Source organism: Astatotilapia calliptera, chromosome 6 (assembly GCF_900246225.1).
Source record: "Astatotilapia calliptera chromosome 6, fAstCal1.2, whole genome shotgun sequence".
Taxonomy (NCBI): Eukaryota; Metazoa; Chordata; class Actinopteri; order Cichliformes; family Cichlidae; genus Astatotilapia; species Astatotilapia calliptera.
The window spans coordinates 15,017,748-15,041,461 of record NC_039307.1 but is presented as its reverse complement, the minus strand read 5'-3'; the positions used below and the strand labels follow the sequence as shown (position 1 = coordinate 15,041,461).

The 23,714-nt window shown below is 39.6% G+C and overlaps 1 protein-coding gene across 1 annotated transcript; it reads left to right on the top strand.

Annotated features, from left to right (window-relative positions):
- Window positions 1-264: 264 nt before the first annotated feature.
- Window positions 265-23,406, top strand: mcoln1a (mucolipin TRP cation channel 1a). Its single transcript, XM_026170518.1, has 14 exons — window positions 265-427; window positions 7,440-7,717; window positions 7,961-8,128; window positions 9,056-9,212; window positions 10,494-10,575; window positions 10,848-10,944; window positions 11,341-11,440; window positions 11,720-11,826; window positions 17,825-17,974; window positions 18,089-18,190; window positions 18,382-18,504; window positions 19,497-19,703; window positions 19,890-20,020; window positions 21,460-23,406. Exons 1-14 carry the CDS (start codon window positions 397-399, stop codon window positions 21,494-21,496), a joined length of 1,770 nt encoding a protein of 589 aa, XP_026026303.1. The 5' UTR covers window positions 265-396; the 3' UTR covers window positions 21,497-23,406.
- The last annotated feature ends 308 nt before the right edge of the window (window positions 23,407-23,714 follow it).

The following is a 23,714-nucleotide window of genomic DNA, read 5'->3' as shown; positions in this document are numbered from 1 at the left end:
GCTTCCGTGATTGGCCATGCCAGAGGGCGCTTCCCATAGTGAGATACTGAGGGAGGTTTGAAAAAAAGAAATAAACTTAAACAAATAATCAAACAATAAAAATTAACCTGAAACAAGAAAACTCTGGAAACGGAAATAAACTAAGCTGAAAGCAAATAGTCAAACGAATTAGAAAATAGAAAACCATATAAACTGTTAAAAATGTCAGCGCGAGAGGGTTCCTGCAGGAGTCACGTGGTCAAAATTGATATAGGTCACGTGCTCTGCACAGAGCGGAAACGCTTTTAGTTTTTAACCTCGTCAGTGATCAACAGTTACAGCTCCCGAGAAAGCACCCGCTTGGCGATAGGTTTAACCGTTTTCTTCACCTATTTATGTATTTTAACAGATAACTACATGGCTACGACAGGACGGAAGGACTCCTCTGGTAATGTAGCGCTAACATTTAACTACATAATTTATCTTATCCGTAACGACTGTGGTTTTGTTTACTTTGGTTTCTAGTACACTCCCCTGCTGCTGGCTCTTTGCGATGCGTAAATTAGCTTCAACCTGATTTTTTTGTGTTTAAAAGCTAACAGGTAATGAGTTTAAACCTGAGTAACATTGCAACCTCAGACGAAACTGTTTTTCTGCTCTGTCATCTTCTGGGCTGCTAAGTACAGCACTCAGTGTCATCAAGTGGTTTTTGTGTCCAAATGTTCCGCTAACATCAGTTCTTTTTTTTGCTCCATGACTACATATTTGAATCCTTGTTGACAAAGTGGGATTTTCCTTCTTTTGCTCCTCCATCAGACATGCAACTCGGACATGATATCATGATATACTGCATGTTTAACTCTAAAAGATTAACACAGAAGTTGTTCGGGGCGCTGTTTTAACGCAGAGCATTAAAAACCAATAAATGCAAATCAAAAACACATTATGACACAAAGAGAAAGATCTGCTGTTTTTATTAATTTTGCAACACTGCATTTAATATCTTTGTATTTTGTCATAAGTTTAGCTCGTGTGGATTCATCCTATAATGTCCTTTCTCTAAGATGTATGAACGGTGGGATTATTGGTTAATCTTGAAACTCTGGTAGTTATGTCATTGTTTTCGTTTTTAATGATGTTGATACCTTCAACTGCATGCATTCCAGACTGTAATTACTAGATTATAATAAAATTAGATGCCTTGGTACTAATTAGTAGTTATTGTGAAATCCTCCAATAAAATATCATCCATATGCAGTTTTCAACATAATAATGCCAGTGATAGTGGTCCCTCTAATCATAGTCTCAAGCTAACCTGTGAAGCAAACCTTTCTTCCAATAACTGTCTTCACATTATAGGAAGGGTATGGGGATCAGTACTGGAAGTAACAGAATAAGAAGGTGACAGTCGTAGTGTTCTTGTACATTCTTGTACTTTTGAAACTTTACTTTTTGAAAGCTGTGTGTGGACTGCAAAAGTGTTTAAAGGGAGCACAGCATTTAATTTCATTTGTTTTAAAACTTGATTTACTGACTATTTTGCAGCCAATATGAATCTGCTGATAAATGATGCACTGTTTTTATAGATTAAAATGTACAGCAGTGTATAAAGTTATTTCCAGTGAAGGAAAAGTATTACTATGGTAATGAAGACTGTCTCCCCAAACCCAGATCAAATCCTGCACTACAACCATGAAGACCACCACCCTTTTTAGCAAACCTATGAAATCAGCATCCGAAGTCTTTCATGCATAGTCACACTGCCTCTGTCTGATAAGCTACTTACATGCATGGTTGAGTCTCTGTTTTCTGATGGATTATTAGTGTGTATAAAATGAAGTACAGCTCCAGTGAGACATGCTGATGAGAATTTTCTAACTGATAGTGAAAGTCTGTTTTTGACCTCAAGAGAAGAAAATTGACTTAACTGAAGTAACCTTTTGAGACTTTCTGACAGTGTTGAAAACTTACAGTAAGCAACAAACCTCAACGAACCTCAACGAGACACATGTTAAATATTCCTAAAATATGTATGAGCAATAACTTAAAATTAAGGATTGTTTCGCCCTCCCCTTGCTGGTGACAAGTTACTCATGTGCACAGACTGTAGTTTCAGGTTGTACATCAGACATCTTCGTGACTTCGTGTACAATATTTCTAGAACTATGATAAACTGTTGAGTTTTTCTAAGCAGTAAAATGACATTAAACTTGTTTTTAGTGGCAGCACCGTGGTGCAGTACTACCATAGTCCTCTCACAGCAAGAAGGTTCTGGATTTGAACCTGCTGACTTGCTGGAGCCTTTTTTTGTGGCATTTGCATGCTTTTCCTGTGTGTGTGGGTTCTGGACAAAGGAATGCCTATTAGGTTGTGATCCTAAATGTATCTGTAATTGTGGGTGTGAGAGCGTGGGGTTATCCACCGATCCACCCATATGACATTCCTGTAAAGAGGAAAAATGGATGGATGTTGAGTTTTTAACTTGTATTTCTTTACCTTCTAGTTTCTCACATATTTGTAACAGAACTTTGAGAGATGGCTATATAAAAAAATTAGCATATAAAACCATTATCAAGGCTTTTTCACTTCCAAAGAAGATAAACCTGAAAAAAATCTTAACCAAATGCTTAAAGTTGACAAGATGGCGCCAGTATGTTCGGCTCGCTGTCACTCCACCTGTTTTCTGTTTGCTGTTCTTGCATCGCCTCCAACTGGTGCAGAACGCTGCTGCTCGCATGCTGACCGGTTCCAAAAAGAGAGACCACATCACTCCGGTCCTCTGCTCTCTCCACTGGCTCCCAGTTGCTTTTAGGATTGATTTAAAAATTTTACTGCTGGTTTTTAAGGTTCTTAACGGTACTGCACCTCCTTACCTGGCAGAGCTTCTTAGCATTTACCGCCCCAGGAGATCTTTGAGGTCAGCAGACCTGATGCTTTTAGATGTTCCCAGGTACAGATTAAAGACTAGGGGAGAGAGGGCTTTTGCTGTGGCTGCACCCAGACTGTGGAACAGTTTACCTCCTCACATCAGATTCTCCACAAGCCTAGGAACTTTTAAAACTGCTCTTAAAACTCACCTCTTCTCATTGGCTTTTAGCAAGGTTTAACTTATTGTTTTAATTTATTGTTTTATCAGTGAGGTGTTTTATGTACTTGCGTTTTATTGTATTTTATATTTGTATTTTATTGTACAGCACTTTGGTCAGCCTTGGTTGTTTTTAAATGTGCTTCATAAATAAACTTGACTTGACTAAAGTTAAGCATATTGCTGCAGAACAAAGACCAATTTAAGTTCACTCATGGATCACTTCCTACGTGCAAAACAACCCTGAACACAGCTGCCAGTCTTTCTGTTTTCATTTAAGATTTATCCTTTAAGTTTTTTTTTATAAGTGGAAGAGTTTGATTCTTAGCCTGTGTGTGGCCTTTTACTTTGGACAACTAGACTAGATCTAAACACTGATATGAGAGATTTCCAGTTTTTGATTGATAGAAAGGCAACTTTATCAGTGTTTCTGCGAGTGCCACAGGCGACAGTGAACCAGAAGAGCCAGATATTTCTATAGATTTCTGCGGCATCTGAGATCCTGTCTTTTAAGTGTCAAATGGGATGGCTTAGTCATTGGCCTGCGCCCACTTTTGTTTGTTTGATTGCTATCTGCCATGTCAATCAATGCACTCCTACGATCATAGATATAAATGAATGCTGCCCCAGTTGTCTGCGTAAAATGTTAAGTTGTTGGATTCTTTTGGATGCTTCACATTCCTCTCACCGAGGCACGCAACCAAAGCCCGGCCTCCTTTCTAGCTGAGATAATTAAAAAACTGTTTCCATCATACTGTGCTAACACCAAATGTTCATTGGTGTGTTATTTATTTAACTTTACAGCCAAAAATTCTCACAGGTTAACTGCAGGTGTTGGTTACAGCAGGAAGTGACCCCTACAAATATGGCTTTGGTTTACTGCAGTTTACCACATGCAGATTCCATAAAATCTCCTTTTACTGTTGATTTCCTAAATTAAGCAATGTATTTTACTCAACCTTAGATATAAAAAAGCAAAACTGTGACATTTAAACTATGACATTGATTTAAATACATCTCAGATATGCTTGTCACTTGAAACAAAAGCATGCGGACTGCTCCTTTAACAGTCCAAGAAGCCATTCATCAATCACCTGTCAAAACTTTCCGCCTGCATCCATGTCAGTAGAAGTAAGACTAACAGCCGTTCTCTCCTTTTGAGGTTTCTTGTTTGTTTACTTTTGTGTCACGGGTAATTACTTGCAAAAAGAGGCTTTTCCTTTCAGGAACGGTAATCTTATAAACAAAGTGAAGGAATATTGCACGACAAACCTGGCGTTATTCCAGCTCCAAACTTTGCTGTGTAAAGTTATTTCGCTGAACTTTCTTCTTACAGGTAATGCTGACTAATACTGGACACAACAGGGTTTACTTCTCCTGTTTTACTTCCCATTTGCAAGAGACACTGCTAAGCTGGTAGTTTGCTCTGCTGACACGTCGAGAATGATTAACAGGTTTTGCCTCCCTAATTCAATCGTGTATGTGATCTTGCAAGTGATCATTTTGAGAAATAACTCATAACTGTCGATTAAAGGTCAGTAAACAGATTACGTAAAGAGTTTTAGGTTTATTGCCACCGTGTTGTTTCCTCAGTATAAAGCGAACAAACTGAATGACCCTGTTCTTTGTTCCTTTCTTTATAATAAGCAGGGTAAGCGAACCAAAAAACATGTGACAAGTATTAGCTGTGATTGGGTCACAGTGTGTGAGTGGGGCTTTTTTTTGTTTGTTTTTTTATAAAGGCAGTGTTAAAACATGATATATTGTCTTGTGGATGAATGGATAGGATTGATTTATTTCAAACATTTAAAAGAATGAAATACAATTGATCTGTATGGACATTCGCAAAACAAAAGTTTTGATATGTGCATATGCACTTAATATGGACACGTTCTTTGTATCATTTTATATTTGATATTTATTGTATAATTATCTTGTGTGTGTTTGTCTGCAGTATGTAAAAGCTGCTGATTACTGTGAACAGATGAAGTTTTATCATTTTTTTTAAAGCATCTGGCTCAGTTCAAAGTGCCGATAGAGTCAGGGGTTTTGTTAATTTGCACACGTGCACATTAACACACATTTCACTCAGCTCATCAGAGAAAAGGTTTTCTTTTAAAGTGCATTTATCTAAATTTGATATTAGATACAAGAAGTGCTCGGTCATGGAAACCCATGCCATGAAGCTCCTGGCGCAGTTTTTCTGCTGATGTTAATGCCAGAGTCAGGAGTGTGCTGGTGACATTTACGCACTATGCACCTCTGCACACAGTGACCCCACTCTGTAACTTCATGTGGTCTGCCACTTCATGGCTGAGGTGCTGTAGTTCCTCAATGCTTCCACTTTGCAGTAATACCACTTTCTGTTAATTGTGGAATATGTAGGTGGGAAGAAGTCCGTGAACTGACTTACAGTGGTGGCATCCTTTTATAGTACCACACTCGAATTCAGTGAGCTCTTTAGAGCCACCCCTTCTTTCACAAATGTTTGTAAAGACAGACTGCATGCGTAGATGCTTGATTTTAGACACCTGTGGCAACAGGACTGAAAAACCTGACACAGCTGTACCTGTCTGTCATTGATATATGCTTGCGAAACAGCTGCTATCTGTGATGTTCCAGAACTCTCCATCAGACTTACATTAAGGATTTCATGAGTGTCATAACGTCTCTTTATGTAACTTATCTGATATAACCAGTGTCATAGAAGGAAAAAACTAAACCTGACATCTTGTTTGTGTAATTTCAACTGCAAAAACCCATGACACGTAAACATCACACCACAGTGTGTTTTGCATTTGATATCAAAAGCACCTTATCATCGGGCCGAGGTCAAAATCAGTGTGCCCTTACTTCTCTGTTCTTAGCCGTGGCTAACAAAGTCGGGCCAGATTTATCATCTCTTACCAATCGCAGAAACCAGATACTTGATATCTGCAACGGTCTCTTATGACTCTTTTGGGAGAGCAGTCTCTTCAGGAATATAGAGTTTCAGACTTTCTCACAAACTTTTCTATTTTTTTCTCAAGAAGGAAAAAGTGGAAAGTAAAACTACTCAATAAACCTAAACAGAGTGAATGAATCGGCGTCATTTAAAAAAAACTACGTTAGAGACTAAAAGCGTGTTGGTTAATTGAGAGCAGCATTTCTTCTTTCACATGAGTCTGAATAGACTCTGAGTTGGACAGGTTAGCTATCGTGTGATGCAGAGCTGACCTCACTGAGATAATGAGATCTGAGATAAAGAGAAAGTATTAGACACAATGAGGACTATGATGGGTTCCAAGAAAACCGTGGTGTGTTCAGGAATCTGTTTCTAGAAGTAGTCTGGGGAAGATTAAATCACGTATTCCAGGAAATGATTGCAGTGTTATTCCTGAAGAGAGGACTTTTAGGCCTAGAGGTTCTTTTCAGTCACCAACATTGTAACTGTAAAATGCTGTTAAGTGGAGTTTCATTTACTCAAGCATGGACATTTTATTCAATAGTCAGAAATAACAGAAAATGCATTCATTTCCTAATTTCCTTTTACCAGTCATTTACCAATCATGCTTGGATGCACAGTCAGCCCATAAATGACTGGTCTCAGCTGAAAAAAAACTTAGATATGTGAAATTTGCTCAATTCACATGACGGCTGCTTTCCTTGCAACACGTGGTTGCAAGGAAAGCAGCCCAACTGCTTGATTGCACAAAAAGGAATTTCTGTGTTTTGCATAATTACTTCATTGCCACAATTTATCTTTGCCTTTGCCTTTTTAGCTTATCGTGATTTAAGTTTAGCAGTTAAGTTCATCTTTTTATTTCACCACAACAAGGCATGTTATCATTATAAATAAGCATCTGATATAGATTATATTAAAGTCAATAAAATGCAAAGATTTTTGCGATTATCAAAGTGTTACTGACTGAGAGGAACAAGCTGCGTTTTCAAAAATGAATAAAAAAAACAACTGCATGAAGAGTGAGTAAACTAAAGTAAGTTCAGCAGAAGTTTCCAGTAGTTCGAGAAAAACGCTGCACATGTGGGTTTACCTTTCTTAACATTGATGAATACCAGTCCTCAGATACAATGCTGTGTTATGTGAATAATGAAAACCAGACCTGAAAGATTTCACAGCATGTTCTATTGGACCAAAGTCTGCTTCAGATGTTGGATTTCAGTTCTAGTCTTGCATATATTCTACGCCATTATCAACTAACGTGTTGCATTAGTAGACCAGGTCAGTTTATTGGTAAATTACTGATACATTGGACAATATTTTTTACTGAACAACCAGGGTCTCATTGTAAACTTGTTGGCCAATTTAAAGAGTGTTTTTAAAAAGATATATTTTAGAAAAATTAAAATCTTTTTTTTTTTTTTCCCCAATCAGAGCGGGAAAGACTTCCCTCTCCGGTGACTCGCTACGGCTCCACAGACAGCAGTGGCGAGGATGACTATCAAATTAACAGTCATGACAACAACTGTAACCACCACCGGTTTGCCACAGCAGCAGGATGTCACTGGGTCCACGCTGGAGAGGAAGAGGAGGCGATTTGCAGGAAGCTAAAATACTTCTTTATGAGCCCTTGTGATAAATATCATGCCAAGGGGCGCTATCCTTTTAAACTGATCCTGCAGCTAGCCAAAATTTTTTTTGTCACCACTCAGGTACATCATATATTATACTTGGGGGTGCTCTTGATTTGGATACATTTCTGGTTCTGTACATTTTAATGGGAATCACGCTGATGATGTAGAAGTTTCAACATTCACACAAATTGAATATCAAATATGAAACATTATCTGTTTAGGGGCTGTAACAGTAACGCACCACATAAGGGTTTTTTCTTTGTCACAGCTTCTTATCGTCCTCACATCATTCTCTATACCCCGTGCCTGTTTTTGCTGCAGTTGGTGCTGTTTGGCCTCAGTAACCAGGTGGTGGTGACCTTTAAGGAGGAGAACACTATGACCTTCAAGCACATCTTCCTCAAGGACTACGATGAGTCCTCAGATGACTCCTTTGCCGTTTACACACAGCAGGACGTCTACGACCACATCTTCTACGCCGTGGATCAGGTGATAATCTTTTCTTTTTTTTTTTAACTGAAATTTGTAACCGTTTATCTTTAAACAACTTTTTAAACAGAATTTCCTGATTAGCCACAGCATGAAAATTTTCTGCTTTATATTATTGAAGTCTCCATCATTCTCCCCAAACATGGGCTAAATTATAAGTCTATGGGAATCATTGTAGCGTGAGTATGGTTTGCTACTGTACTCGCTTTATTCCCATAGATAAACACTGAGTGAAGTTAGAAACTGATCTGCACGAATGTTTGGGTGTGTGGTCCATGTCACAGTGTCCTCCATTTAAATACCAGAATCTGAGATTCTCCAGCCAAACTTTGCATTGCAATAGATCATCAGTGCTATTCACTGCTCACCTGTTCCACACATTCAGTCTTATATACCCAAATTTGACTGTATAAATATGAAAGTAAGCCTCATGAAGTTTTATTACCATGGTTTACAAAATAAGTCGCTGTCAAGGATGTCAGCAACGCTGATTAGATCTGCACACAGTGGGTCTGACATACAGCTCACTTCCTGTTTCTCTGCCTGTGCTTTCACGTTATTTCAATGTCACAGTCAAATAAATCTATAGTATGAACGAGGCTAAAAGGTGTTGGACAGTGAAGACATTACATTATTTGGTTGATAACTAGAAGACAAAGGGCAGAGCCTACACATACAGCACGTGCATAGTTTAGTTGGTGAGCTGTAGAAAGCTGACAACATAAAATCTGACAGTTTTATTTGACTCCAGACAGCAACGCCATTCCCTCGAAGTTAAGTGTTTGACTTTCATTCTTGTATTGATTGTACTGATATTAGCTGAAAGCTAAGACCTGTGTGGCCTGTTTCTATGGAAGCTTGTATTCTCTTCACTTCATAAAACCCAGTGATAATCCTGAATTAGTCTAATCTCATCCTTTTTCCCAGTATCTGGCCTTGCCAGAGACCACAGTGGGACGCTATGCATATGTCTATGACCGTGCCGAGAATGGCAGTGCCCTCTTTCTCTGCCAGCAGTACTACAAGAAGGGACACATCGACCCCGCCAACGACACGTTCAGCATAGACCCCCGTGTCATCAAAGGTAGGCAGCGTGAACTACATTGTACAAAAGAACAGTCTGTACAGTCTGCAGAGTCCTCGCCTCTGCAGACTGCTAATGTGTGAAATTTTTTTCTCGATGTGACAAGACGTTGGTTCTGTAAAATGACAGTTCACGTTTACTGGTGGCGGGTTGCATATGAAGAGTTTTTGCCTTTGTGTACCAAGTAGTTCAGCAGAGAATTTTGTCAAACACACTCAAAGAAATGAAATCTGGGCTCCCACTTTACAACAATGCAAGAAAAATGCAGAGATTACTACAGAGAGAGAGAGACCAGATTAAAAAAAAAAAAATCTTCTATGGAAAGTGGTTAGGGGCAGGATTTCACACATATTAGAGGTCAAGCAGAGTGTGGTTATTTGCAAAAAGTCCCCAGTTGCATTTGTTGCCTGAGGTGGGCATCACAATGTGTTCTGTCACTTTAAAAGGAAAAGTCTGACTCAGAGGAGCAGCTGTATTACAGAGCAGTACATTCCCCACAGATTTCAAATAATTAAGTTAAATGACTAATGTCTTGTCATTTTTGTCAAGTCATGACTGGTCAATAGATCATAACAGGCTCAACTAATCGTATTTTGGATGTAATAATATGCAACGCAAAGAACTTTCTCTCTCCAAAGCAGAATTTGTTTATCTTGTCGACAATGCAGCTATAACTCTTTGGGATTCAGTTTCAAGAAATAAAGTGTTAAATTACAGAAAGTCTATTTTTTTTTTGTTGATTTACAGAAAACATTCTTTGTCGACCAACTATAAAAACTGAAATCTATAGTAGATTTTTTTTTAAAAACAGGAACTTTTCTGTTATTTAATTGTTTAAATAACAGAAAGTAATTTAAACAATGACTTTCTGTCATTTAAACAATGACTAACAAAGTAGGTTGGTGCAGTGTACAGGAGGTCTTTATCAGCAGGGGAAGCTGTAAAGCAATACAGTTAAGTCTGAAATTGCTGTCCTCCTTTCTATAAATGATTAAAATTGAGGGCATTAAAGGGACTACCAGTCACCAGCTTTTCTTGACGTATTACATCAAACATGTGTCATAACGATAGTTCCTATTACAGAAGTTGTTGCACAGCCTAAGAGTTTCTTACTTCCTCATGCCAGTGTCTGTTTCATTTAGTTTATCAACGTTAAGAAAAAAGATTAGCAGTTGAAAAATGATGTTGTGCTTCCTGTATATAAAATAAGAAAGCAAATTCAAGTTTGACAGTAGTTTCTCAGCATGATATTCCTCTCTCTTCTTTGTTTGTAATCTTTAGAGTGTGTTGGCGTGAACCCCATGACGATCCCCCAGGGTCCGCTCACAAGCAACTACAAGAACTTTACACTCAAGTTCCACAAGTACGGCTTCATTTTTCACATGGCTTCGTTTCCTCTTTGTTGACAAGATTATCTAATGATCACATACCTCTGCAGCACACATAGACAAACAAACAAACACAAGCATGTATACAAGGACAGCGACTCAAACCCACAGAGATATGATATGAATCATGTTGTGTTTCTTGTCCTGCATGTGTGCCTCTGGTCATTCTTTTAGTCACCTTGGTTTCATTGTTAGAAATTAGATGTTTTTGTGTTCATTTGTTTGTTTTCTTTTTCTTTTAAAACAGGTTGATTAATGTTACCATAGAGTTCCAGCTGAAGGCTATAAATATCCAGACTATCATCAACAACGAGATCCCAGACTGCTACACCTTTCATATAACAGTGAGTTAAAGACTTTCAGACTCAACACATGCTTGAGCTGTCATATGTCAAGGCTAGAAAAACATTACAGGCTGTGCATTAGAATTTAGTGAGGGTGGTCTTTCCCCATACATCTACCCTTGGAAGAACCCAGAAACTATTCTAATGGTTGTCAAACCAAGTCTTTACTGATATAACTTAGGGTATCGAAGCTACAGGGGGAGGTTGTAGAATATGGGGGAAAGAGTTAAAGTGAAAACAAACAAACCAGCCTCAGCGCAGTCCATTTATGAAACCAGCCGTGTAAGTTTACTCTTTAGTTCCAGTTGACTGCCGCTCGCAAACAGGTTTAAACAGCTGCTGTGCTCGCAGGCCGAGCTGTGTGCGTCATTTAAAACCTTCTTCTCTCTTTTACAGATAGTTCTGGACAACAAGGCTCATAGTGGCAAGGTGAAGATCCGGCTAGATAACCAGGCGTCAATAAAGGAGTGCAAAGACCCGAGCATCTCTGGACAAGGTGAGAAAACAGAAAAGAAGAAGCATCTGTTAGTGGTCATGGGACTACTGTGCAAGTAGTACAGCAAGAAAAATATGATACCAGTGATGAAACTAGAAACATGTAAGCAAAGGTGTTACAAAATATCACAAAGTTGTTTCTAGTTCACAATAATGAACCAACAGGAAGTTACAATGAGTGAAGTTATTTATACAGAAGTGTGTAGCAGTAGGCTTAGACTGCAGCCATGAAGAGGAGACAGACTGCTCACATCTTTTTTTTCTCCTCTTTAACCTCCAGTTCAGACGTACGCACGTTTGGCATTTGATATTATTGTGGTTCTGATCTGCATGCTGTCGCTGGTGCTGTGTGGACGCTCCATAATACGAGGCATCATGCTGCAATGGGTAAAGAAAATCTCCAATACAACTTTACTATCACCTGGGGCCACTCACATTAGAGGAACATCAGGTTCTAAGGAAATGTCAGACTAGTAGTGAATAGTAGGTTCTAGAGATGGAACGATCCGATATTACGTATCAGTCCGATACTGACGTAAATTACTGGATCGAATATTGGAGAGAAATAAAAAATGTAATCCGATCCATTAAATATCAAAAAAGCACCTCACAAAACTTGCGACACGGCGTAACTCGGCTCATAACTGTAGCACCTGATAGAGCGGCTGTGTGTATTTGTAGCCTCGCTACCAATCCGGCATTTCATCTCCGAGGAAGTTATCCCAGAGAGAAGTAAAGCAAATGTGTAAGTTCATCTCTGTTTGTAAACCATCCCCGCGTTAAGCTTTACAACCGATATATGGAGCGACTGTCTCTTCTCTCTTCCTCCCTCTCCTGCTGCTACTTCAATCATGAAACTGATTAATGATCAGCTGATCAGCTTTTCTGTCGCGAGTCCGTCTCTCTTGTTTGTTTATCTCCCACTTCGCGCCAGAAAGAGGAAACCAGCGGCTGAACAACAGCAGCACGTTTAAGCTTGATCAGCTGTTGTTAGAATTTATTTACGATCTACACCAGGATCCTTTTCTACGTAGCTGACAGCTGGTAACTGTGCAGGGGCGGATCTAGCAAAGTTTAGCCAGGGGGGCCGATAGAGCATGAACAGGGAAAATGGGGCACAAAGACATACTTTTCTTTCTTATTCTCATTTAAAATGTCTAGCTTTTAATAAATAATTATCCGAATCTTACACCCAAAGTTTTAATCTTATGTAAAATATATAGAAGTCCATTACTGTATATAGTAACTATTAAGTCTAATATACCCTAGTAAGCTATAGTACCTTTTCCTTTGGGAAGGCTGTGCAGTCTGCAATTCTGTTGAAGAAAGATGTTGAATCTATTTACTTATTCTTGAAAAATATTTTATTTCTGTGCATTTTTTTTCCACACTGCATCAAATTAAAGTTGATTATGTCAATTAAGCATCATGAGGTGGAGGGTGGTTCCCTATTTCTTTTATTTTTTATTTTTATTTTTTATTTTTTGCTGGGAGTTTTAGAGCCCTATTAGTTAGGTTGCTTACTAGGGGTGCAACGATATTCGTATCGATATTGAACCGTTCGATACAGTGCTTTCGGTTCGGTACGCATATGTATCGAACAATACAAAATTTGTAATTTATTTTATCAACTTTCCTTCTGACGATGCTGTCTGTGTTGAGCGCTCAGTGAATCTGCGTTCGACTACTCTGCCTAGGCTGCACTGTGGAGCGCAGATCCACTGAGCGTTCAACACAAACAGCAGAAGGAAGAGCGCAGGGCAAGCTAGCAAGACAGAAGTTAAGCTCTCCTGGCAACATGGCAAATTGAACCTCCCCCACCCTCATTCAGATCTGGCGTTTGGAATTATTTTGGTTTTCATGTGACGTATGACCCTGAAGGTAAGCGCGTCATGGACTAAAGTAAAACAGTATGTCGGATGTTCCACGCAATGCTCAATTACATGGGTGGGAGCTAGTGTGTTAGCGCAGTTAGCTCGTTAACGTGTTGGCCGTCTAGCCCCACGCAGGGGTAGCCGTTAACGGAGATTTGCCGTGTTGTGGCGTTAACGTCATTTCAACGAGATTAACGCTGACAGCACTAGTGGGAACACAACGAATATGACTGCACATTTACGCCGACATCATCCTAGTGCAAAGACAAGTGGAAGCAGACAAAAACAACAAGCATGCTACAAACTTTACCCGAGTCATTTAGACAGCCGTTAGCACATGATTCTCCTTATGGGGACCTGATATGTTTAATATTGTGGCGAGCTCAGACAAGGAGGAGACGGAGGTAACGTTTGGTCTCGCTCTCACATCTGCAGAAGAACACTCCCGCTAGCTAACTGCTCAGCGCGGCAACCGCACAGCAACAACATCAACAACACACAGGGCACCCTCTGACCCCGGAAGGACACACCGTCGCAGCGAGAAGGCGTCACCCGTCACTATGGCAACATAAACAAAACATAACTGTACAAACAGAACCCCGAACAGCCCTGACCCGCTACATAGCCCCCCACCTAAGGGGTCAGTCGTCCCCGACGACCCCATTGCCCCACACAAAGTCCTGCAAATGTCCAGGTGCCTTCTTTTGGCGCACCGGCCGGTCACGACCGGCGGGGGAAAAGTCACTCGGGTCAGAACATGGGGTGCCACCATCATCCCACTTCTGACACCAATGTGGCGAGCTCAGACAACGAGGAGACGGAGGTGTCGTTTGGTCTTGCTTCCCGTGAGCTAGCCAGGGAGCACAGCCGTTTATTGAAATCTGCAGAAGAACACTGCCGCTAGCTAACTGCTCAGCGCGGCAACCGCCCAGCAACAACAACAACACACAGGGCGCCCTCTGACCCCGGAAGGACACACCGTCGCAGCGAGAGGGCGTCACCCGTCACTATGGCAACATAAACAAAACATAACTGTACAAACAGAACCCCGAACAGCCCTGACCCGCTACAATATGCTGCTGAGAATATAGCCCAGAAGAAGCGTATAGTATAGCTTTTATTTTGGAAAGAGACATTTCTCTGTAATAAACTCTCTTTTCCAAAGATGAGTGATTCCTCAATCAGATACAGCGCTCGCAAAATCACTAGCTCGACGTACCGTGGCTAGCGATTTTTCCAGTCGGGCTACCAAAATCTATCTCTGCCCTGCCCGTCGGGCTATTGTAGGAAAAATATATGTCAATGCTTTTGCATTCTTTCAGAAATGTAGCTGGGTAATTATGTCATTGGCATCGGTGAGCCACTGTCAATATGTGACATATTGAAATCGCGTTTGAATTTGCGCTTGTTTTTTTGCTTTCACTTTGCAATCGTGCGAACTGTGTATAGATATAGAGAGCGACAGCACTGATCTGTGAGTGATGATAATTTGCGCACCAATTCCTCTGACATCGTCTTATTAATCGTTAGCTTACTATGCAAACATGACAAGTGAAATCTCCCGCAGCAAGCTTAAACATGTGAGAGGTTGATCGCGCAGAGAATCGCTGACCGTTATGTGTGTGTGTGTGTGTAAAAGCAGCAGGATATATATTTTAGTTCTGCTGAGCCAAATAAGACAGGTCAGGGTGAAGAAGTGACAGCCAAAGAAAAGCTTACCACAAAACTGAAAAGTTATGACAAATCAGACTATAAGGCAAAAAGAAAGTGCAGCTTTATGGTTTCATGGACAAAAGAATTTCTGTGGCTGCAATATGACGAGCTATATAACTGGGGCTGCACATAAGTGGTCCGCAGGTGCGCATTCGCTGTCAAAAAAACCCCCCAAAAAACTGCGCACAAGATATGAAGTTGCAACGCATGTTTGCATACATAAGATTTTCTGGAGGACAGACATTTGTTTAAGACTCTTAAAGATGTCGAAGAAGCTCCTTTAAGCAATTACTTTGGTGTTCCTCTACCTCCAAAGAAATGTCAGAAGGAGTCCGAACCACAAAAGAAGCGCGTATTCTCGGAAAAGTGGTTGCAGGAGGTGAGCTGGCTTCAAACAAATGATGAACGCACAGAGATGTGGTGCGGAATCTGCCGTGAAAATCCCACTCTAGCGGACAAAAACAGTGCTTTTTATATGGACGCAAACGCGCGTTGCAACTTCTTATCTGGTGCCCGTCTTTTATTTTGACAGCGAATGCGCACATGCGGACCACTTATGTGCACCCGTGTAAATAACATAATGTTCTGCCGGGTGTGTTGTTGGTTTTCTCTCGATTTCTGAGTCGACAAGCGCCTTTGTTACTGGGACCAGTCATTTTAAGAAAGGCCCCCATTAGAACCATGAGAAATGCAAGAAATGCATTATTGCTCAGTCTGCAATATCTTTCCCAGAACAAACACCAATTGCAAATAACATACTAAAAATAAACCTGAAAAATCTGTTTAGAACAGCGTACTATGTTGCAAAGAGTGAACTAACACTGGCAAAATTTAGCAGTCTTTGCAAACTTCAAAAAGCAAATGGCCTCGATCTTGGTTCCACTTGTCTCTTACCCGTGGCTTCAGTGGAAATTTCAAATTCAGGATCTGACACAGACTGATTCATGTTCTACACAGTTCTTACAAGTTCATAGAAATTTCTGTTCAATTAGAACCAAGTATTTGAGTTGATGATTGTAATTTTTATACAATGTTGTAATTTGTTTTTCAACAATTTTTTGATTAATGTTTTGTTTCCTTTACAATATTATACATTAATGTATAATATTGTAAAGGAAACAAAACAAGAAACAAAACATCAATCAAAAAATTGCTCTCTTTTTTTATTTGGGCTACTTAAATTTATTTTGGGCTACCAAAAACTGAAGAGTCCCTGCCCGAAGGGCTGCCAGGGATTTTGAAATTTTAAGAGCCCTGAGATATATTTCTTTTTTTAATTACTTTTGTTTCAGCAACATTAAATTTAAAAACTGTACTTTTGAGTTAAAATATATATTTATAATTTTAATAAATGACAAATTAAAAAGGCATGAACATTTTTTTTTTTTTGTATCGAAAAAATATCGAACCGTAACACCAAAGTATCAAACTGAACCGTGAATTTTGTGTATCGTTGCACCCCTATTGCTTACTCTTTAAAATACCAGAATAGGGAGGATGGTGCAGGTTTAAGTTTATTAGATTGATCAGTATTGCTGAACTATGAAATATTTTGCGTGCAGTGCATTTTTTGCATACAGGTATAACAGAATAGCTTCAGTGGGGTTTTTTTTTTGTTTGTTTTTTTTACTTGAGTATGAACTTATACAAAAAGCAGCAAGATATAAAAAAAAACGGGTTTATTGATTAAAAAACACACTATATCGGATTCATATTGGTATCGGCAGATATCCAAATTTATGATATCGGTATTGGACATGAAAAAGTGGTATCGTGCCATCTCTAGTAGGTTCTCATTCTAACCTTTAAATGTTTTTCTTGAATAATTTTGTGAAAGCTTATAGTAGCCTGACTGGGGATCCATATTGTATTAGGGATGAGTTTCAGTAATTGATTTATTGATTAAAATCGATTTTAGCTTTAACAAACCATATCGATTCATTAAAATCCTGAATCGATTTTTAAATATTAATATATTTTGCCAGAAACGCCAGAATCTCAGGTTAAACCTCACAAAACGATTTCAACAACCACCAAACAGCTAAAATAGCAAACGAGAGCAGGTAAACAGATTCTGTAAAAAGATGTGAACACAAAGCGTGGACCCGACGCATCAGAATCCGTGAGATGTTGGCTTTCTCACCCGGCGCCACGTACGATTCCGATTCGTACAGAGCTCTCTCTCTCCCTCTCTCAGTTTAATTTGAGAGCAGTTTCCCATCTAAAAAGCTCAATTTTCTGCATTTTTCACTTCCTTATTACCCAACAGTCTACCGTTGTGTACAGCACTGTCGGCCACTGTTTAGGTTTTTTTTTGTTTTGTTTGGTTTGGGTTTTTTTTATGACTTCCGACAAGAAAGCCTCATTTCTGCTGTTCAAAACCTGTGTAACTTTGCTCTGCTTCACTTCAGCAGCATCAGGTTCATATACTGAGTCATGGTTTTCTTCCGTTTTTGTTCTACTGCAGAATATTTTCAAAGTTGTCTGCTATAAAAAGTCAGGCCAAGAAAATCTCCTTCATGTTCTTCTGTGTTTTTTGCTCACTTACTTTGACACAAACGCATCTGCTGTGATGCTCACACCTCTGATGAAGTGTCAGTACTGATAAATGATCAGAATTATAATATTTCTGACTGTTTGAGGCAAAATTTCCCGATTTAAATCGAATCGAAATCGTGGCTCGAATCGATTTGGGACCTTGCGAATCGGAATCAAATCGATTCTAAAAGTCAGTGACGATATTGTATTCTACTGATGTGTGTAAACATGGCTAATCTCTCTTTCTCTTTGCTCTGCAGGAGTTTGTGAAGTTCTTTAAGACGACGCTAGATCGTAAAGTGTGCTGGGGAGACCGGCTTGAGTTTATTAACGGCTGGTATATCCTCCTCATCATCAGTGACATCTTCACAATCACTGGCAGTTTCATCAAAATCGGCATCGAGACAAAGGTCTAATATCAGCTTTAGTTTTGGGGGGTTTTGTTTTAGCGTTGACACACATTAACATGTACATGTAGTCTTAGCTTTTTTTAAAAGCCGATTCCTTTGGGTTTTTCCCAACAGAATATATCCTCCTATGACCTCTGTGCCATCCTATTGGGAACCTCCACTCTCTTAGTGTGGGTGGGAGTCATTCGCTACCTCACATTCTTCCAGAAGTACAATGTAAGTTGCAGATGTGCTGGTGCACAGCTTCTGATAACATTGTTACATGCTGCTGATTTAATAACTTGTGAGAAAGTGAGAAGTTCCTCCTGTGGGTTGATGTAATGTAGAAAGCCATTTAATTTAGTGTCTCTGGGCTCTCTCACACTGTAATTTGATCTGTGTTGTGTTTCTGCACCTCCCTGCTGCAGATCCTTATCGTGACACTTCGAGCAGCTTTCCCCAATGTTATTCGGTTCTGCTGCTGTGTGGCTGTCATCTATCTGGGCTACTGCTTCTGTGGCTGGATCGTCCTGGGACCATACCATGTCAAGGTGAATTAAATGTGGGAAAAACTCAATGTCAAAAACTTGTTTCCACTCCTTGGAATTTTAAGTTTTCCTTTCGAAGTTTTAGTTCACTTGCACCGACCAGGGATAACATTATGACCACTCACAGGTGACGTGAATAACTGATAGTGGGTGGGATATGAATGTTGATGCAGTAGAAGCAGGAAAAATGGCAAACTGTAATGAAAGAAGGTGTCTTGGTCTCGTGAATGACATCTTTTTTTTCACATTTAGTTGATGGCCGGGTGTGTGTGCGTCACTTACCTGGGGAACACCTGGCACCATGATTTAAATGTGCCAGGTGTTTGCCTTTGCCTTATTCTCACTATGAGAATAAGGCAAGGCTGACGGAGGCAGTGTGATGTTTGGGCAATGTTCTGCTGGGAAACCTTGGGTGGTGCCACAAAGCAAACAGGGTTCAGGAATGAGTTTGAGGTGCTGGCTTGGCCTCCAAATTCCCCCTATCTCAACCCAGTCCAGCATCTGTGGGATTTGCTGGAAAAACAAGTCTGATCCATGGAAGCTCCGCCTCAAAACTTAAAGGATCTGCTGCTAACATCTTGGTGCCAGATACCAGCGCACATGTGCTGGGGTCTTGTGGTGTCTTACCAGGTCAGGGCTGTTTTGGCAGCAAAAAGGAGAACAGCACAATCTTAGGCAGGGGGTCATGACGTTATGTCTGATCGGTGTATATGAGTAAATGTGAACACACAAAACGTGCCTATTTAAAAAAAAAAAAATTTAGTAGGCCACACAAATGCCATTCAGCAATAATATCTAAGTTGTGTAACAGAGAAGATAATTAAACAGTTTTGGACTTCCTTCTTTCTTTCGGACATTTCTCCGTCCACTGAGTAAATCAGTGGAACAGAAACATGAACTACAGTTTATTCTGACTTTTAAACTGCTTTCAAAAACTTGACCTTTTCTCTTAACTTTGATAATTAAAATACCTTTTTTAAAATATATATTTACAGTTCCGCTCTCTGTCCATGGTGTCCGAGTGTCTGTTCTCCCTCATTAACGGCGACGACATGTTCGTGACGTTCGCAGAGATGCAGGAGACCAGTTCTCTAGTGTGGCTGTTTAGCCAGGTTTACCTGTACACCTTCATCTCCCTCTTCATCTACATGGTGCTGTCTCTGTTCATCGCTCTCATCACAGGAGCGTACGAGACCATCAAGGTAGGAAATCGCTGCCTATAAAAAGGATCCGTTTATTTACAATGTGTAGAATCACTCAGTCTGCATTACAAAGAACTCACCGTAGCATCCAAACTGTTGCTTCTGTATTTACTGTGGACTACAAATAAAGAGCAGAAAAGTAACAGTAGTGTCTTTTTTTTTTGCTGTTGTTGTTGATTTCCACAGCATCAAACCCAAGAACCAATCCACATAACAGATCTGCACGCCTTCATAGCAGAGTGCACAGATGCACCGAATTCTGGGAAGTTCAGAGGTTTGGAGACTTCACCTTGCTCCTTCTTCTGCTGCTGTGACAGGTGAGTGAGTCTCCTGTGACCCCCCTGAAAGCTTAAACATATACATTAAATTAACATAATGCTACATTTCTAAAGACCAAAGCAGATAAATGCGACAGCGGGCTTTATTAAACAACCACAAAACCTGTGAAGTCTGACTCCCTAATTTAAGCTGACAGCACAAAAATATCAACCTCACAATTATGTCGCAAAGTAAGTTGATTACATTTTTGGCTGCTGATGAGGAGAAAAAGAGAGAGAAAGACGATATTTCTCTACCATTTATACTGGTGTTAATTATCAGGCTCTGACCAAGCACACTGGAAGGAAATCAGGTCATTTTCTCTTTCCTCACTTTTATACATCCTTTGTCCTATTTACATCTAGTTCTCCTGGTATCCTGTTCTCATGTCTTAGTCTTTCCAAACACATATTCAAATCAATTTTGTTCATATAGCACCAAATTTACTCAACAGTCACCTCAAGGTGCTTTAATTGGTAAGATAAAGACACTAAAATAATACAGAGAAAACCCCGACAACCAGATGACCCCCCCCCCCCCCCCCCCCCCCCCCCCCCATGAGCAAGCACTTTGGCGACAGTGGGAAGGAAAAATCCCTTTTAAGAGGAAGAAACCTTCAGTAGAACCATGCAATGTGAACAGAGAGAGGAGGTGAGGTAATCAAAGTGCAAACAGTAGTTACTTTGTTAAATCCCAACTACTGTTTTTTTATGATCTTAGTCCCAGGGATGGGGGTTTAAATGTTTAAGAGTCCTCCTCCTGATATGTGTGTGTTTCAGGTTTGTGCTGTGCCTCCTTTTATAGATGAACACTTCCACAACGAATAAACCTTTGCTTCATAGGTTATAGCTCAGGAACAAGATAAGAAGGCACAAATTAGAGACATAAAAAAGCCTGAACACATATTTAACATTAAAAGAAATGCTTAGTTTGGCCAGCAGAGGGAGCATATTTAGGTCCTTAAAATCCTTAAAATGATCAGCACTGAAAAAGACGTAAAGTTGCATACATGATTATGAACACACCAATATTTTATCCTTAATTTTAAAAACATAATACAGTTTTCAGCTCGATTTTTTTAAAATAACATAGTGCAGTGGTTTACCTAATCACCTAACACGCAACCTAACCCGGTTCAGGTTCAGTCCTGGGAAGAGACACGGATGCCTTTGGAGTTTTTGGGAATGACAACCACTGTAAAAATAAATATTTAAACCAAAAATCTGCTAAATCAAACATTCCTGCTGTGGTGAAAGTTGCTTTCTTACAATACTCTACATCATATCACGTCAAAAATGCGTCCGTGAATATCGTGTTGTTTTTGTTAAAATTGTTAAAATATGTCCCGTAAATATTACCATAAGAAACTGTAATTACAGAGATAATAATATTAAACATCCTAACTGTAGTAAGTCATCAAACCTTATTTTCCCCTCAGAACAACCACGTATGAAGATGTCCTGCTGGTGAACTGAAATCAACCTCACCAATCTCTGAAACCTCACTAGCCTCCCCTGCTGACCAGTGGGGCACACTGCATCCACCCAACACCCGGTGTCTCCGTGTATCTGGGTCAAACCAAACGACTGTTCCAAAGTGGGAGTTGCGATTGGCTGGAACTGCGCTCTGCAGAGGAAACGTGGAACAGATGAAGAGCTGGGCCTTTTCCTCTGTATGAACAGCAGCATCGAAGAAGGCTATTGCACAGACATTTCTCTTGGTTCTAGTGTGGGTTTTTTTGAAACATTATTCAGTATTTTTTAATATATCTGGTGTATTTTATGCTCACCCAGACTAGGAACTCTTTGGTGCTGTCTATGTTTTGTTTTTTGTTTGTTTTACTTTTGAAGTATTTCAAATCGGTTGGCTCCTGAGGAGGAGACTCTTAAAATTAGATATTTATATCATATTCAGCAACATTTTATTGTACAGAACTCGTTTTAAAAATTTAAATAATCTAATATCTCTTAAATTAGCCAAAGCTAATTTGCTAGCTGGAGAATCATGACATGACATTTAAACAGAACAGGACAAAAAAATCCCCCATGTGATTGTTTTTACAGAGTTCCAAAACATATCAGGAAACGCAGATGGGCGTTCGGCGTGGAATTGATTCATTTTCTTTGTGAGCTGCACATTTATTAGAAAGTTTCGACCAGTGTCATTAGCGGCGGCTGTGCTGCATCATGTTGCCTTCAAATGTAGATCCCAGTTTATTTCATTTTTATTGCTTCGTTTTCTTTCAGTAATGATCAGGGTAATGGGACGCAATCGTTCACTAACAAAGCACTTAGCTTTTGCCTGACCTTGGCTGCAGTTTCTTCTTCAGACCCACATTTTTTTTTAATGAAGCTGAAGTATTAAAAAGAAACTCGGTCTATCAAAAGTGCTGCACCCCTGTTTGTAGACTGCGTTGATGACCATTAGCAAACTGGATCTGACTTATTTTAAGCACAATAAGTAGCTCTAAGTAAAGCGGAGTCTGGTTTGGGAGAGATGACAAGAAAGAAAACAACAGATTGTCCTGTTTTAGTGGCTTGCTCTGCTTTTTTTTGTTGTTTGTTGCCTTCATAATGATGTCTCTAACTGCTGCCTACTGACTTGATCTTTAGTAGAAACTTGAATAATGTATGTTTGTTTGTCTTTTTATCTCAAAAAAACGCACAATAGTTTAAGGAGTTTTTAAGTCTGGACTCCAAATACCATTTAGCGAGAGGAGCTATGGGTCAGGGAGGAGTAGGTAAATGAAGTATAAGATGTTTTTTTCAGCCTTTTCATTTTCTGCCTGAAACACCAGCAGAGTAAATTGTAAGCTAAATATACAGATGGACTTTGGATTTCCATGGACAACATGTCTAAATTATAGATAACTTTAAATGTTGCATCTTGTGTTTCCCTGGAGTTTTTTTATCTTGTTTTTGTTTTGTGTTGTTGTGTTTGTTTTTTATGAATTACCTGCACTTGAACTGTACTTGTGAGGGACAACACGTAGTGTGACCTGTCATACTTGTCAAACTACTGATTAAATTTTCCTGGTCTGATCTAAGTCAACAAGCTGTTTCCTGCTGTTCCACCTAACCATCAGCAGAGGGAGGAAGTAGTTCATGTGTCGGGATGGTGATTCACGCAACCTTGCATGATCGTGTGTGTGTGTGTGTGTGTGTGTGTGTGTGTGTGTGTGTGGACATTTTTACCAAGATTACTCAAAAGCTACACTTAGATTTCAATCTTATTGTCATTAAATACACACCAAGTGTACAAGGGATAAAATAACATTCCAACTGGTACAACACAGGATTTAAAAAAAACAAACAAAAAAAGAACTATATTTAAATGTATAGCAGCAAAAATACTACAAAGTGCAATAATAAAAATGACCTGTGGAGTTGTGGCGTATCTTCGTTTTGATTTCAGAAGTCTGATGACCCTGGGGGAAAGCTATTGCAGAAGCTGGTGGGAACGGTCTGTGATGGAGGGTGTGAGAAGTCACTGATAATGGTTCTGGCTCTTCGGTCCAACTTCCTGAATGGAGAAGTCCCAGTGGTTTTCTCCTCTATCCAAAATTATTGATGGATTTGTATGAACAATTTACTGATCCAAATTTGGAACTTAATGGTTCTGTCTTCAAAAATAGACTGCATTGCCTCACAGAAACAAAGTCTGGGGTTAAAATCCACCAGCTGGCTGCAAACG